The 17620-nt window shown below is 39.3% G+C and overlaps 1 protein-coding gene across 1 annotated transcript in view; it reads right to left on the bottom strand.

Annotated features, from left to right (window-relative positions):
* RECQL (RecQ like helicase) overlaps positions 1–17620 on the bottom strand; it is a 38319-nt gene that overhangs the window by 8355 nt on the left and 12344 nt on the right. Inside the window, exons 5-7 of the mRNA XM_030804502.1 lie at positions 15040–15146; positions 5758–5956; positions 206–372 (exon numbers count right to left, since the gene is read on the bottom strand). Of these exons, the coding sequence (XP_030660362.1) occupies positions 206–372; positions 5758–5956; positions 15040–15146 (473 nt within the window). The remainder of the gene's footprint in view (positions 1–205; positions 373–5757; positions 5957–15039; positions 15147–17620) is intronic.

Below are 17620 nucleotides of genomic sequence, written 5' to 3'. Positions count from 1 at the left end.
TCTTCCATTTAATCTAACAAAGGATTATGTAGCAAAAGGTACATGAATGAAGCCCTAATTACAGAATCTACTTATAATTACCTCCTAATGTTAAAAATTTTTGTAAGTACTTAACTGCTGCTCATATAAATAATCATAATAAAAAGGTAGATCCCCTCTGCATAATTCTTCACAAAAGTAATGAATTGACATAAAAATTACATACCTCATAATATAGATTTGGCCTATTAAAAGAAGCTGTAAAAGTAAAACACTTTTCAATGCACAAAATTTTCTGAGCATCCGTCAAAACATGATTTGTTGCAGTTGCAGTCAGCCCAATTAGTGATGCGTTAGGGAACTGCCGCTTTAAGATACCAAGTGCCTTATAATCTGAAAAAACAAACAAAGTGGCCCTTTTTCTATCCTTTAAGAGTTAAAGTATATCTTTTAACATTATGCAGATAATCGATGACTACTATGATTTTGTTTCCACAGCCATCTATAGCAGTAAATTTGCAGTTCTGTGTTAGGCTCTTTGATGGGCAGGCTTTATTACATTTATTTCAGACATTATTCTTGGTCATAGTGGACTCAAGAGACAGTGGGTATAGCCACAGTGTTTTAATTTATTACAACTAACAAAAGATAAAACAGGCCATCAGGCAAACCCCTGCTATCACCTAGTGTCATCAGACCAAAAAAAGCTTGGTAAGGGCGGCACTGCTTTGTATATAACCTATCTCTCGGAAACCATTCAAGGCTCAAACTTGTTATACGCATCTAAATCACTAGATAAATTGTCCTTAATCTCCCTTCAGTACTTCAACTATTTGGAGGACAGTGAAAAAAATGTGGTAGAAATTGCTTACATGCTAAGTAGAGGACTACTATGAAAACACAGAGGACAGAGCAGCTGCTTGGGAAGTGAAGATTTCAAGGAGATAATACTTGAGTTGTGTCTTAAGAGAATGAGCAGAAGTTCACTAGGAAGAGACGAACATCACGCAGAGGAAACAGCATATACACTGCAAATACACTGACATGAAATTAGTATGTTCGGATAACAGCAAGCAGTTCATTGGGGCTAAGTCACAGAGTCTTGTGGTGGATGACTCTCCATTAAGCTGCGAATTACATTTCCCAGAATCTCTTTCCTGTTCCAAGTTAGAGCTGACCCAAAAGAGGGACTTGTGCAAGATTTGGTGGCAGAAGTGAACCAGCTAACATTACTCCTTCGAGGTCTTTACACGCAGAGAGGATGATGGACAGATGCAGAAGTGCTCAGCCAGTTCTAGGTCATCCTAGTTCTTTTCCACTCCTCATTCAGCTGTTCCTCCCAACTGCAGGTCTTGCCAATCAACAGCAGACCCACAGAGGCGATAGCTACTCACAGGAAGTAGCTTACCAGAGACCTTTCCACGAACTTCCCTTTAGGGGTCCCCTTTGCCACTGTACATGCCAGCAGCAGATTTCCCTACAAGCTCCGCCTCGTCCTCCTGCACCAGTGCTTAGGTAGCAATCTGTTACTTTTCTCTAATCCTCCAACTCCCCTCTTCAGACCTTCACTTCCGCAGTTCCTCCCACAATTGTTCAAGATCTACTTCCTACAGTAAACCTGTTATCCCATAACATTCATTGTGACTCTGCTTCCCTGCCTGAACCCTGACTGACACTGTTATGTACAAGGCGGGTTTAAGAAAAGCTATTAACAATTCAACCAGTTGATTCTAAGCTGAGACTTTATCCTACAGGAAATGAGGAGTCATCATGTAATTTTTTTTTTTTTTTTTTTTTTTTGAGATGGAGTCTCGCTCTGTCACCCAGGCTGGAGTGCAGTGACATGATCTCAGCTCACTGCAACCTCCGTCTCCAGGTTCAAGCGATTCTCCTGTCTCAGCCTTTCGAGTAGCTGGGATTACAGGCATACACCACCACACCTGGCTAATTTTTATATTTTTAGTAGAGACAGGGTTTCACCATGTTGGCCATGCTGGTCTTGAATTCCTGACCTCAGGTGATCCGCCTGCCTCGGCCTCCCAAAGTGCTGGGGTTACAGGCCTGAGCCACCACACCCAGCCCATCAGGTAATTTTTAAAGACCTATGCTTCATAAATCATCTTTTGGTGACAATGCAAAATATACACTGGAATAGACAAAACACTGAAGGAAAACCAGTTAAAAGATGGCAGTAACAGACCAGAAAACAAATAATACAGAATATAAAATGAGACATGACATTAAGGATAAATCAAAAAGAGTAAAAAGACATATATGAACCTACAGGTCCTAGTGACTACTGGGATATGGAGGTGGCAGGGAGGAGGGAGAGAGTGCTAGATTTACCCATTCATCAATAAATAAATGTTGAACACCTTTTTAATTGTGTGCCAAGCATTTCCCTAGGCACTGAAGATAGAGTGATGAACAAGACAACAATGCTTCGCAAATGTGTCCATAATTCAAGCAAAGAAGCAAGACAAAACAAAGAGTAAACTAATAAATATGCCATTAGAGAGTGGTAAGTGCTTATAATGATAAGCCCAGTATAGCTGGGGATTAAGAAGAGGAGTAGGAAATCAGGTAGACAGATGGGGGCAGATCACATATTACCCTATGGGCCTCAGTTAAGAACGCTGGGTTTTATTCTAAGTACATAGTAGCTACGGGGTAGTTTAGGTAGGGAAGTAACATGATTTGATGTATATTTAGAAAATATCACCGGTTGCTCTGTGGAGAATGAACAGAAAGGTTAAGACCGGAATCAAAGACTATTTAGGAAGCTACTGCAGTAGACCAGTGGAAGGGAGCTCAACTGTATATAAGACGTAGGTGCACAAAGAGTAGACAAACTTGAGATTCATTTTAGAGGCAGAGCTGACAACACTTAGTGGTGGACTGGATCTGCAAAGGGAGGGTAAATCAAGGACGGTGGGTCATCCATTATTTTTTTTGTCATCTCTAACCCTACCCTTCCATACACTGCTTTGGGATGCTGCACCAAGGACTCTGCACACTACGCATCAGCTTTGCCTGCTGGCCCTGGATGGAAGACACCATGACTGCTTCCTCCCTAACTGCTGCCTGTGGGCTTGCTTGTGTTCCTGTGACTGTCACCCCAGCAAGGCTTCTCATCCCTGCAGCAGCACTTCTTTCCTTAAGAGCAACTAAATACAGTTGGCAGTTTTTTCAGCCTCTGGAGAACCAGCTTTATGACAGATGTACCCCACCTCTGCCTCTACCAAGAGACTCCAGCACCAGTTCCACAAGGCCTCTTCATTAAGTTTCTAGGTCTTACTTGTTCCAATCTTTTCTTCCTGTTCTCCCAGCCCTACAGATGGTTGTTGCTTCTTCCAGTTTTTAACTCCATGATATCTTAGTTTTCTTTTTACTTTTTCAATTATCTCTTTAGCTACTTTTTACCTAGTTCACAATTCTTTATAAAAAATTCTCTCTGTTCAAATAACTGTCTGCTGACTGGAACCTAAATAATAAAGATAACTGCTAAAATTTTGGCTTCAGCGAACATGAGTGAGTGGATGATTTTCTAAGACAGAGAAGACTGAAGGGGAAATTGCTTGGGAGTAGAGAGGAGAAGGGAGAAAGGAAAGGTGAAGAAAATAAGTTTTTGGTTAGAATGTCGAGTAGAGTTATGGGGAAAATATTCCCAGTTGAGAAGAAAATGAGCAGTTCTTTTGGGGGAATTTAGTTTTGTTCATGCTAATTTACACACTTCTGATAAACAATTAGGAGTATAAATTTAAAGTTTAGAAGTTAGATAATTAGATACGGGAATAATGTTTTACACTTCGGCAGCAGATCGACAGAGAGAACGTAAGTCATGGTAGTACTTAAGCAAGGGTGATAATCATAAGGGATCACACCATTTAGGTTGAAAACAGGGCAAGAGTTACAAATCAGGTAACTTCAGTGGCCACCAGGTAACAACTATGTGGCACTATCTGGTTAAGAAAAGTGGGGTCCTTAATAGAAAGGAGTATACATCCTGTTTAAGGCATTTAAATCCATTTAAAATCTATAAATAAATAAAAACAATGCCCATAATAATTCTGCAGGTAGAGAATGCAGTCTTCAGGCTACAAGCTCACTATCCCTGGAGAAACGTAAGAAAGGGTAAAGACTGAGGTCAGAACCCTAGGGAACACTAATATTTAAAAAGAAGACAAGAGCGAAGGAGGTGAGAATGGAAAGGAAGACACTGAACAGCACTGCTGTACAGTAACCAAGGGAGTAGAATGTGGCAAGGTGACAGGTGAATACATAAAATGTTACTGAAGTGAAGTGGGAAGAGGAATGAAGATGAGACCACTTGAGGAAGTGGTCTCATCTGGGGGTGGGTCACCGATGACCTGTTTCAGTAGTATGGTGGTGGCAGAAGCATGATTCAGAATGGGTTAAAGGTGACAAATGGAGATGGTAAGCTGAGAAGTCTGATGGTGACAGAAAGAACAGAAAGAGGACAAAAGGTCAGAAGGGTGTTTTAGTTTCTGTTTTTAGGGAGAGGACAAAAGAGACTGAAGGTGAAGGAGTGAGGAACTTGGCAGTGCAAGATCTTAAGAAGGCAGGAAAGGATGAAACGGGAGTGGTCATGGTTACCCTTATAAAGCAGTGGTCTTTTCTGCCTTAACAAAAAAAAAAAAGATTACTAAGGTTTGAAAGTAGAAAAAGGAGCTGTTCATACCTGATGGCATCTATTTTCTGTGAAGCAGAAAGCATCTGCTAAGTATAAGTTAGTGCCTGAATAGAAAGTTAATGATATAAGACATTTGTTGGAAGAAATGTATAAAGGAGTTGAAATAGGGACAAGTATAAGGATAGCTGAGGATAATGAAAAGCTGAATGGAGTTATGCAAATTTTTTTTTTTTTTTTTTTTTTTTTTTTTGACAATGTTTAGTAGCCAAGCAGCAGGAATGGGGAAAGCAGAAGTCTAGGTGAATCCAGTGTCTCAGGCACACCTGAAGCAGACTGGCAGACTGGCAGAATGGCCAGACAGTCCAGGGCAAATATAACAGAAGTCAGGGGCAACAGCACAGTGTCTGGACAGGAAACGGAGTGGTTGCTATGTAGGGACAAGAGCCTGGATAAATAAGCAGGGATTAAAAGAGGGATCTAGCAAATCCTAATGAGTGTGAAAAGCTTCAGAAGGAAAAGAGGTTGAAGCCAGGGGGTCGGATTTTTGAATTTAAGATTTCTTTGCATATAACAATTCTGAGTCACTTACTTTACGCTATGACTGTAGGATTAGGCGGTGGGGTGAAGAAAAAGGTCACTAAAATATCTCATCAAAGTTTAATGCTGAGGAGTTGTATGTGGGTGCTGAAAAGACCCCCAGAATGATGATTAAAGATGACAACTTTGAAACAGATGCAAATTCTTCAACAAATGTGAAGGAATACCTAGATGTCATAAATGCCACAAAGATGTCCACTATTGGCTAGTAAACATATGTCCATATTTGTCCATAATTGACAAGGGCAATTAAACTACAGACTATAGTGGGGAATGAAACTAAAGATTCTGCCTCTCAGTCCTCCTCATAATGAGGCAAGATAAAATGAGTAATACAGGTTGATCATCCCAAATTCAAAAAAATCCAAAATTTAAAACCCTTTTGGTTCCAGCGATTCTGGATAAGGGATATTCAGTGTGTAACTACTTGAGGATGATTTTAATAGAAGCAGAGATTTCCATCATGCCAAGCTGAGTAAGGACACGGTCTATGACAGCAAAAAGTTTTCTAGATAAAATATACATACCAGGTCTGAAATCATGTCCCCACTGACTACAGCAGTGAACTTCATCCACAGCAATTCGAGTAAATCTCCTTGCTTCATAGGCTTTCTCTAGTCTTGACATAAACATTTTGCTTTTTGCAATTTTCTCTGGAGTCACATAAATCAGCTTTAACTCAGAGTTTTTATTTACCATTTCAGCATGAACCCATTTAACATGCTCCTATTAAAAGAAAAAATAGACACAATGATTGTAAAACTAAGCTAGCCGACTAAAAATACTAGGTGGTAAACAAAAACGTTCATTTCTCCAAAGCAATAACAGCCTTCGTCTCTTCTAGGAGCAGATGTTTAGTTCATTAAAACTGAAACCATGTCTCAGTACGAAACATCATGGCAGCTGTGTAAATAGCATTCTAGTTATTTACTAACATCTACATTGTTGATGATCAAAAAAAACTCACTTGACAAAAAAGAACAAAAAAAATGAACACAGATACTCCAATGAAGAGCATTTATTCTATGAAGGCATAATTCTAAATTGTTCATAATATATTCTAAAATGTGAGCTAGATGCAATTGTTATGGTTATAAAGGTGGGTTTTATTAATTTTAACATTATATTTATAATCCCTTTATGTATGCGAACAAAATTTATTATTTGTTAACTTCGTAAATGATACCATCAAATCTTTTAATCTCTTTATTTAAATATAAAGACCATGGGGTTTCACAAAGTATCACTCATTAAGATAATAATAAATCTTAAAAGGTAACAGTTATTAGATTCTTAGTACTCTAATACAATTCTATACAATACTTAGCACATTAGATGTCATTTTTTTCTTTCTAATCTAAAGAGGACAAAAAAAGTATAAAAACATGCCAGTGAATGGGATAGAAAGAGACAGTCAAACTACTTTCATCATCCCAGCAAAGAAGCAGTTTGTTAACTCCTAGATATATTTTAGGATACAGATGTTCCTTTTTTCTCTCTCCAACTTTTCAAGCAGTAGGGATATATCAATGAACTTGTAATTATCTGCAACTTTCTAAACTACTTTCTATTACTATTATGTTCTTCTTCAATTTTAAGAAAGTACATTATTAGAAGGCAGTTTTCTCCACAGATTGATTTTGTTGAATGAAGGAGCAGTTATAATAGAATGACATGGAGTTTAAATAAAACAAAAATATATGGGTAAACTAAAGGAACCAGGGCTTCTTAGAGGTATGGCTGACTCTAGGTCTGGGCAGGAAATGCATAAAATGAACATGGATTATCTTACTGCAAAAGAAAGCAAGGAGCAGAAGCAATGGGGTTAAGAGAAAGGATTCAGGAACCAACTTAAAGAGGCTCTCACTGCCCAAGGACAGGACTATTTCAGCATTACATATATACATATTTATATATATATATATATGATTCCAAAGGTGAATCATATTATATGTCAAAGCTTGTAAGTTTATAGCGATACTTGGGGGAAAAAAAAACCTTAAAAGTCTTGTTGACCACCTTTGGAGAATGCTAGAAAACCAACTCTTTCTGAAAACTGGTAAAGAAAAGGAAAAAAAAATCAAGCATTTTCATCATGCAGAGTTAATGAGGAAAAAGTTCATTTTTGTAGAAAAAGTGTAGTTAATACATGAAGAAAGAGTGACAGAATTAGATATCACCATTTTGCACCTCCCTAATGAAATCATGGCTCTCACGGTGCCACTCAGTGGCTGCTAAAACCATTAGATGAAAAACTGATAACCAGAGGTCAGGCAGACATCACTTGAACCCACTGATGCTTAGCATCACAAAAAGATAACCAGGTACTATGTACCACTTGAGTGATACCACAGTAAGTATACTCTTGCAAAAAAAAAAAAAAAAAAAAAAGTTAAAGAAAAAAGAAAAATTCCAAATACAATCAGGCTTTTAGATCTACCTAAAAGGATCCAGTAACAAACCTGCACATCCTGCACATGTACCCCAGAACTGAAAAAAAAGAGAGGGGGGTGGAGCCAAGATGGCCGAATAGGAACAGCTCCTGTCTCCAGCTCCCAGCCCCAGCGACACAGAAGACGGGTGATTTCTGCATTTCTGCTTGAGGTACCGGTTTCATCTCACTAGGGAGTGCCTAACAGTGGGTGCAGGACAGTCGGTGAAGCGCACTGTGCGCGAGCCGAAGCAGGGCGAGGCATTGCCTCACTCGGGAAGCGCAAGGGGTCAGGGAGTTCCCTTTCCTAGTCAAAGAAAGGGGAAGCAGACGGCACCTGGAATATCGGGTCAGTCCCATCCTAATACTGCGCTTTTCCAACGGGCCTGGAAAACGGCACACTAGGAGATTGTGTCCCGCACCTGGCTCGGAGGGTCCTATGCCCACAGAGTCTCGCTAATTGCTAGCACAGCAGTCTGAGATCAAGCTGTGAGGCGGCAGCAAGGCTGGGGGAGGGGCGCCCGCCATTGCCCAGGCTTGCTTAGGTAAACAAAGCAGCCAGGAAGCTCGAACTGGGTGGAGCCCACCACAGCTCAAGGAGGCCTGCCTGCCTCTGTAGGCTCCACCTCTGGGGGCAGGGCACAGACAAACAAAAACTCTGCAAGAACTTCCACAGACTTAAATGTCCCTGTCTGACTGACAGCTTTGAAGAGAGTAGTGGTTCTCCCAGCACGCAGCTGGAGATCTGAGAACGGTCAGACTGCCTCCTAAAGTGGGTCCCTCACCCCTGAGCAGCCTAACTGGGAGGCACCCCCCCAGTAGGGACAGACTGACACCTCATTCAACCCGGTACTTCTCTGAGACAAAACTTTCAGAGGAACTATCAGACAGCTGAATTTGTGGTCTCACGAAAATCCGCTGCTCTGCAGCCACCGCTGCTGACACCCAGCCAAACAGGGTCTGGAGTGCACCTCTAGTAAACTCCAACAGACCTGCAGCTGAGGGTCCTGTCTGGTAGAAGGAAAACTAACAAACAGAAAGGACATCCACACCAAAAACCCATCTGTACATCACCATCAAAGACAAAAAGTAGATAAAACCACAAAGATGGGGAAAAAACAGACCAAAAAAACTGGAAACTCTAAAAAACAGAGCACCTCTCCTCCTCCAAAGGAACGCAGTTCCTCACCAGCAACGGAACAAGGCTGGATGGAGGATGACTTTGATGAGTTGAGAGAAGAAGGCTTCAGACGATCAAACTACTCTGAGCTACGAGAGGAAATTCAAAACAACAGCAAAGAAGTTAAAAACTTTGAAAAAAAATTAGAAGAATGGATAACTAGAATAACCAATGGAGAGAAGGGCTTCAAGGAGCTGATGGAGCTGAAAGCCAAGTTTCGAGAACTACGCGAAGATTGCAGAAGCCTCAGTAGCAGATGCGATCAACTGGAAGAAAGGGTATCGCTGATGGAAGATGAAATGAATGAAATGAAGAGAGAAGGGAAGTTTAGAGAAAAAAGGATAAAAAGAAATGAACGAAGCCTCCAAGAAATTTGGGACTATGTGAAAAGACCAAACCTACGTCTGATTGGTGTACCTGAAAATGATGGGGAGAATGGAACCAAGTTGGAAAACACTCTGCAAGATATTATCCAGGAGAACTTCCCCAATCTAGCAAGGCAGGCCAGCATTCAGATTCAGGAAATACAGAGAACGCCACAAAGATACTCCTCGAGAAGGGCAACTCCAAGACACATTATTGTCAGATTCACCAAAGTTGAAATGAAAGAAAAAATGTTAAGGGCAGCCAGAGAGAAAGGTCGGGTTACCCACAAAGGGAAGCCCATCAGACTAACAGCTGATCTCTCAGCAGAAACTCTACAAGCCAGAAGAGAGTGGGGGCCGATATTCAACATTCTTAAAGAAAAGAATTTTCAACCCAGAATCTCCTATCCCGCCAAACTAAGCTTCATAAGTGAAGGAGAAATAAAACACTTTACAGACAAGCAAACGCTGAGTGATTTTGTCACCACCAGGCCTGCCCTAAAAGAGCTCCTGAAGGAAGCACTAAACATGGAAAGGAACAACCGGTACCAGCCACTGCAAAAACATGCCAAATTGTAAAGACCATCGAGACTAGGAAGAAACTATAGCAACTAACGAGCAAAATAACCAACTAACATCATAATGACAGGATCAGATTCACACATAACAATATTAACGTTAAATGTAAATGGGCTAAATGCTCCAATCAAAAGACAGACTGGCAAACTGGATAAGGAGTCAGGACCCATCAGTGTGCTGTATTCAGGAAACCCATCTCACGTGCAGAGACACACATAGACTCAAAATAAAGGGATGGAGGAAGATCTATCAAGCAACTGGAAAACAAAAAAAGGCAGGGGTTGCAATCCTAGTCTCTGATAAAATAGACTTTAAACCAACAAAGATCAAAAGAGACAAAGAAGGCCATTACATAATGGTAAAGGGATCAATTCAACAAGAAGAGCTAACTATCCTAAATATATATGCACCCAACACAGGAGCACCCAGATTCATAAAGCAAGTCCTGAGTGACCTACAAAGGGACTTAAACTCCACACAATAATAATGGGAGATTTTAACACCCCACTGTCAGCATTAGACAGATCAACGAGACAGAAAGTTAACAAGGATATCCAGGAATTGAACTCAGCTCTACATAAAGTGGACCTAATAGACATCTACAGAACTCTCCACCCCAAGTCAACAGAATATACATTTTTTTCAGCACCACACCACACCTATTCCAAAATTGACCACATAGTTGGAAGTAAAGCTCTCCTCAGCAAATGTAAAAGAACAGAAATTATAACAAACTGTCTCTCAGACCACAGTGCAATCAAACTAGAACTCAGGATTAAGAAACTCACTCAAAACCGCTCTACTACATGGAAACTGAACAACCTGCTCCTGAATGACTATTGGGTACATAATGAAATGAAGGCAGAAATAAAGATGTTCTTTGAAACCAACGAGAACAAAGACACAACATACCAGAATCTCTGGGACACATTCAAAGCAGTGTGTAGAGGGAAATTTATAGCACTAAATGCCCACAAGAGAAAGCAGGAAAGATCCAAAATTGACTCCCTAACATCACAATTAAAAGAACTAGAAAAGCAAGAGCAAACACATTCAAAAGCTAGCAGAAGGCTAGAAATAACTAAAATCAGAGCAGAACTGAAGGAAATAGAGACACAAAAAACCCTTCAAAAAATTAATGAATCCAGGAGCTGGTTTTTTGAAAAGATCAACAAAATTGATGGACCGCTAGCAAGACTAATAAAGAAGAAAAGAGAGAAGAATCAAATAGATGCAATAAAAAACGAAAAAGGGGATATCACCACCGATCCCACAGAAATACAATCTACCATCAGAGAATACTACAAACACCTCTATGCAAATAAACTAGAAAATCTAGAAGAAATGGATAAATTCCTCGACAAATACACCCTCCCAAGACTAAACCAGGAAGAAGTGGAATCTCTGAATAGACCAATAACAGGTTCTGAAATTGTGGCAATAATCAATAGCTTACCAACCAAAAAGAGTCCAGGACCTGATGGATTCACAGCTGAATTCTACCAGAGGTACAAGGAGGAACTGGTACCATTCCTTCTGAAACTATTCCAATCGATAGAAAAAGAGGGAATCCTCCCTAACACATTTTATGAAGCCAGCATCGTCCTGATACCAAAACCTGGCAGAGACATAACCAAAAAAGAGAATTTCAGACCAATATCCTTGATGAACATTGATGCAAAAATCCTCAATAAAATACTGGCAAACCGAATCCAGCAGCACATCAAAAAGCTTATCCACCATGATCAAGTGGGCTTCATCCCTGGGATGCAAGGCTGGTTCAACATATGCAAATCAATAAATGTAATCCAGCATATAAACAGAACCAAAGACAAAAACCACATGATTATCTCAATAGATGCAGAAAAGGCCTTTGACAAAATTCAACAACCCTTCATGCTAAAAACTCTCAATAAATTAGGTATTGATGGGACGTATCTCAAAATAATAAGAGCTATCTACGACAAACCCACAGCCAATATCATACTGAATGGGCAAAAACTGGAAGCATTCCCTCTGAAAACTGGCACAAGACAGGGATGCCCTCTCTCACCCTCCTATTCAACATAGTGCTGGAAGTTCTGGCCAGAGCAATCAGGCAGGAGAAGGAAATAAAAGGTATTCAATTAGGAAAAGAGGAAGTCAAATTGTCCCTGTTTGCAGATGACATGATTGTATATCTAGAAAACCCCACTGTCTCAGCCCAAAATCTCCTTAAGCTGATTAGCAACTTCAGCGAAGTCTCAGGATACAAAATCAATGTACAAAAATCACAAGCATTCTTGTACACCAATAACAGACAAACAGAGAGCCAAATCATGAGTGAACTCCCATTCACAATTGCTTCAAAGAGAATAAAATACCTAGGAATCCAACTTACAAGGGATGTGAAGGACCTCTTCAAGGAGAACTACAAACCACTGCTCAATGAAATCAAAGAGGATACAAACAAATGGAAGAACATTCCATGCTCATGGGTTGGAAGAATCAATATCATGAAAATGGCCATACTGCCCAAGGTAATTTATAGATTCAATGCCATCCCCATCAAGCTACCAATGACTTTCTTCACAGAATTGGAAAAAACTACTTTAAAGTTCATATGGAACCAAAAAAGAGCCCGCATGCCAAGTCAATCCTAAGCCAAAAGAACAAAGCTGGAGGCATCACGCTACCTGACTTTAAACTATACTACAAGGCTACAGTAACCAAAACAGCATGGTACTGGTACCACAACAGAGACATAGATCAATGGAACAGAACAGAGCCCTCAGAAATGATGCGCATAGCTACAACTATCTGATCTTTGACAAACCTGACAAAAACAAGAAATGGGGAAAGGATTCCCTATTTAATAAATGGTGCTGGGAAAACTGGCTAGCCATATGTAGAAAGCTGAAACTGGATCCCTTCCTTACACCTTATACAAAAATTAATTCAAGATGGATTAAAGACTTATATGTTAGACCTAAAACCACTAAAATCCTACAAGAAAACCTAGGCAATAACATTCAGGACATAGGCGTGGGCAAGGACTTCATGTCTAAAACACCAAAAGTAATGGCAACAAAAGCCAAAATCGACAAATGGGATCTCATTAAACTAAAGAGCTTCTGCACAGCAAAAGAAACTATCATCAGAATGAACAGGCAACCTACAGAATGGGAGAAAATTTTTGCAACCTACTCATCTGACAAAGGGCTAATATCCAGAATCTACAATGAACTCAAACAAATTTACAAGAAAAAAACAAACAACCCCATCAAAAAGTGGGCAGAGGACATGAACAGACACTTCTCAAAAGAAGACATTTATGCAGCCAGAAAACACATGAAGAAATGCTCATGATCACTGGCCATCAGAGAAATGCAAATCAAAACCACAGTGAGATACCATCTCACACCAGTTAGAATGGCCATCATTAAAAAACAGGAAACAACAGGTGCTGGAGAGGATGTGGAGAAATAGGAACACTTTTACACTGTTGGTGGGACTGTAAACTGGTTCAACCATTGTGGAAGTCAGTGTGGCGATTCCTCAGGGATCTCGAACTAGAAATACCATTTGACCCAGCCATCCCATTACTGGGTATATACCCAAAGGACTATAAATCATGCTGCTATAAAGACACGTGCACACGTATGTTTATTGCGGCACTATTCACAATAGCAAAGGGTTGGAACCAACCCAAATGTCCAACAACGATAGACTGGATTAAGAAAATGTGGCACATATACACCATGGAATACTATGCAGCCATAAAAAATGATGAGTTCGTGTCCTTTGTAGGGACATGGATGAAACTGGAAAACATCATTCTCAGTAAACTATCGCAAGGACAAAAAACCAAACACTGCATGTTCTCTCTCATAGGTGGGAATTGAACAATGAGAACTCATGGACACAGGAAGGGGAACATCACACTCCGGGGACTGTTGTGGGGTGGGGGGAGGGGGGAGGGACAGCATTAGGAGATACACCTAATGCTAAATAATGAGTTAATGGGTGCAGGAAATCAACATGGCACATGGATACATATGTAACAAACCTGCACATTGTGCACATGTACCCTAAAACCCTAAAGTATAATAAAAAAAAAAAAAAAAGAAAGAAAGAGAGAGAAAGAGAAAGGAAAGAGAAAAGAAAAGAGGGGAAAAACACCACAAGGATGCAATCAGGAAAATGTAGAAAGATACAGGACAATTAACCCAGTTTCTTCAACAAAGAATTTGCATGGAAAATATAAAAGAGATAAAGGGAACCTATGGGTATATCAACCAAATACAGTACAATGCATGAATATTATCTGGGCTGTATTTAAAAAAAAAAAACATAAAAATGAGACAGAAATCTGAGTTTTTTATAATTCTAAAGAATTGATATTAAACTTTTTAGATGTGATGATGGCATAGCACTTTTCTTTAAAGTTAGAGATATGTACTGAAGAATTTGCAATTAAAATATGATGTCTGGAATTTGCTCTGAATAAACAAACTAAGGGGAAGGGCGTAGGGAAAACTGGAGGTATATAGATTAAAAAAAAGATTAGCCATATGTTGGTAACTGTTAAAGGGGGAAATGGCTACATGGCAGTTTTTATGCTATTCTCTCTCCTTTTGAAGATTTCAGTAATATGCTTTTTAAAAAAGAATAGCTGGAAAATGCTTTATTCTACAGATGAGGGTAAGAGAGTCCATTCCTAAATAGAAGAAATTCCACAGGTATAGGGTAACTTCTTAGTAATTCATATTTCATATTTAATTACACTGCGTAATTAGAAATTCTCCCTTACTATTTTAGAATGGATAATACAAAACAGGTCAGCAAATGTTTCCTGTAAAGTACCAGACAAAAATATTAGGTTTTATGGGCTATAAGGTCTCTATCACAACTACTCCACTCTGCCATTATACTGTAAAAGCAGCCATAGACAACATGTAAACAAATGAGCATGGCGGTGTTTCAATAAAACTTTATTTATGGATACTGAAACTTGAATTGCAAATAATTTTCACATTTCACAAAATATTCTTTTTAGATTTTTTTAAGCCATTTAAAAATATAAAAACCATTCTTAACTCATGGGACATACAAAAATAGACAGTGGGCCAGAACTGGCCAAGAGCAGTAGTTTGCAACTCCTGATATAAATAGTTAACAGTTTATAATTTTCTAAGCAACTCAACTGCAGGTGAAGCTCCTATTTCAGTGAATAGTCTACATTAAAAAAAAAAAAAAAGCCACTGAAACATACCTTAGAACTAGAAGCATTTAACATGGTTGCTGAAATTCCTAATTGTTTTAAAACCATTAATTGGTCTTCCATAAGAGAAATCAGTGGGCAAATGACGAGTGTAAAACCTAAAAGAGAAAAAGAAAATCTACCTTAAACTTTACACCACCCTCAGAATCAGATGCAAACCATTCACCTTCTTTTTTTTTTTTAGAGATGGAGTCTCGCTCTGTTGCCCAGGCTAGAGTGCAGTGGTGCAATCTTGGCTCATTGCAACCTCTGCCTCCTGGGTTCAAGCAATTCTCCTGCCTCAGCCTCCCAAGTAGCTGGGACTACAGGCACCTGCCGCCATGCCTGGCTAATTTCTTTTGTATTTTAGTAGAGACAGGGTTTCACTGTGTTGCCCAGGCTGGTCTCGAACTCCTGAACTCAGGCAATCCGCCCACCTTGGCCTCCCAAAGTGTTAGGATTACAGGCATGAGCTACCGCGCCCGGCCCATTCACCTTCTTAACTTGTGGGCACCGCCCATCAATTCAGATTAATTTTTAATGCAGCTTTAGTAAAGCTTACTTACTTCTTACTCTCATTAATTACATATGAATAAATGACCAAACAAGGTAAGTATAAGCCAAATAAACAAACATACAACTAAACAGAACTCTATCCTTATAAAAATAAAGACAGATTTTAACATTTCAGATGTTTAATTTGCTATCATTTTAAATAATCACTATTGGTAATTTCAGTAAGATAACATATATCAGTTCAAACACTAAACAGTTTCATCAGGGAAAAATTACTACAAAGCTTTCCAAAAAAAAAAGATTTTTAATTATACAGTAGTGCATATAATTAAACATGATAGTTGCACGAGCATTCTTTTACTTTTTGTACGAGATTAATTTATGCTGAGTAGAAATCAGTGAACAGTTTACTGTCTGAATGAAGTTATAGTAATATGCCCCCTTCCTTATAATTGAAACTGTTTAAAGTACAAAAGCTATTCTACAGTTAAAATTATATAGCTTTACGTTTCTGTAGTTTGTTTCTTATAACCTTTGGCAGAGAGCAGACATGTTTAAAAAACATGATCAAATTAAGACTTTATTAGGGATTTTGCCCAGTCAATTATTCTCTCTCCTATTATTTTCACTTTTCCTTACTAGCACCTAATCATTACATTTAAACATGGTCAATTCCCTCTCATCTTGGAAAACACCCACTATGGTCTGAAAGTCAGTATCCCTGTGGAAGTGATTAAGTAATGAGGGCTCTGCTTTCGTAAGTGGGATTAATGCCATTTTACAAGAAGTTGAAGGGAGTGCCCTTTCTTTGCCACCATGTGAGGGTGCAGCAAGAAGTTACCATTTATGAGAAACACCCCCTCTCTAGACACCAAAATCTATTAGCCTCTTGATCTTGGACTTCCCAGCCTCCAGAACTGCAAGCAGTAAACTTCTGTTGTTTGTTAATTAACTGATATAAAGTATTCTGTTACAGCAGCTGGAATAGACTAAGATAATTTATGGCCCGCTCTCTTCTTCCCTTCATAGCCATTCTTTTCCAAAGAGCATCCCATACTCACCAGTTCCACTTCCTCAATTCCTACTTACTTCAAACCATTGCTATTTGGTCTCCACCCAACCATTTCAATAAAATTGCTCTAGCTAAGGTCATAGATGAGTCCTTTGTCATTAAACTCATTGAAACTTACATCCTTATCGTATTTGACATTTTGCTAACAGACATCACTATTAAGTACTCCCTCATTCAAACACACTCTTCCCTAGGCTTCTAATAACATCATACAATCCTGGTTATTCTGTATGTTGCTACTCTTTCTCAGCCTTGTCTGCAAGCCTTTTTCTCTGTTTATCCCTAAACTCTTGGTGTTCTGGTTTCTGTTCTAGGCCTTCTTCTCTTCTTATGCTGCTCTGTAATTCATTCCAATGGCTTCAGTGGCCATCTCCACACTAACAATCTCCAACTCAGACCTCTAACACCAGGCTTTAGACACAAACATCCTCCTACTCATAGGACAATTCCACCTGGATGTCTTAAAGGCATCGTAAATTCAATATGTCCCAAATAAATTCATCATCTTCCCTCTCTCCATTCCCAAGTGTTCTTTCTCCAGTGTACCCCATTTCAGTGAAGAACCTCACCACTTGTCCAAGCCTAAAATTTGAGCATCATTCTTGACTATTCTTTCTCCTTTCCCCACAAGCAATAAATACCAAGTCCCATTGAATCTATCTTCCAGATGTATCTCGAATTCATCTAACTGCTAGAATTATCCTTCTAAACCATGAAATAGTGAGTCTCTTACCTGTGTAAAACCCTTCAATGGCTTCCTGCTAAAATAAGGAAAAGTTTTAAAAATAAGACTCTTTCCACATGTCTTACCACTGACTGCCACATAGGAATTCCTCCAGGTTACTGAATACATCATAATGTGAATGTTCTCTCTTGCTTTTGGATCTCACGCATTGCTTTTCTGAATGAACACTCTTCCTTCCCTGTCCCTTTTGCCTACCCACCCTTTAAATTTTAGCTTAAATGCCACTTCCTCAGAACAGCTTTCCCTGACAGCCCCTAGAC

Source organism: Nomascus leucogenys, chromosome 23 (assembly GCF_006542625.1).
Source record: "Nomascus leucogenys isolate Asia chromosome 23, Asia_NLE_v1, whole genome shotgun sequence".
Lineage (NCBI taxonomy): Eukaryota > Metazoa > Chordata > Mammalia > Primates > Hylobatidae > Nomascus > Nomascus leucogenys.
This window is presented reverse-complemented; position numbering and strand designations above follow the sequence as displayed.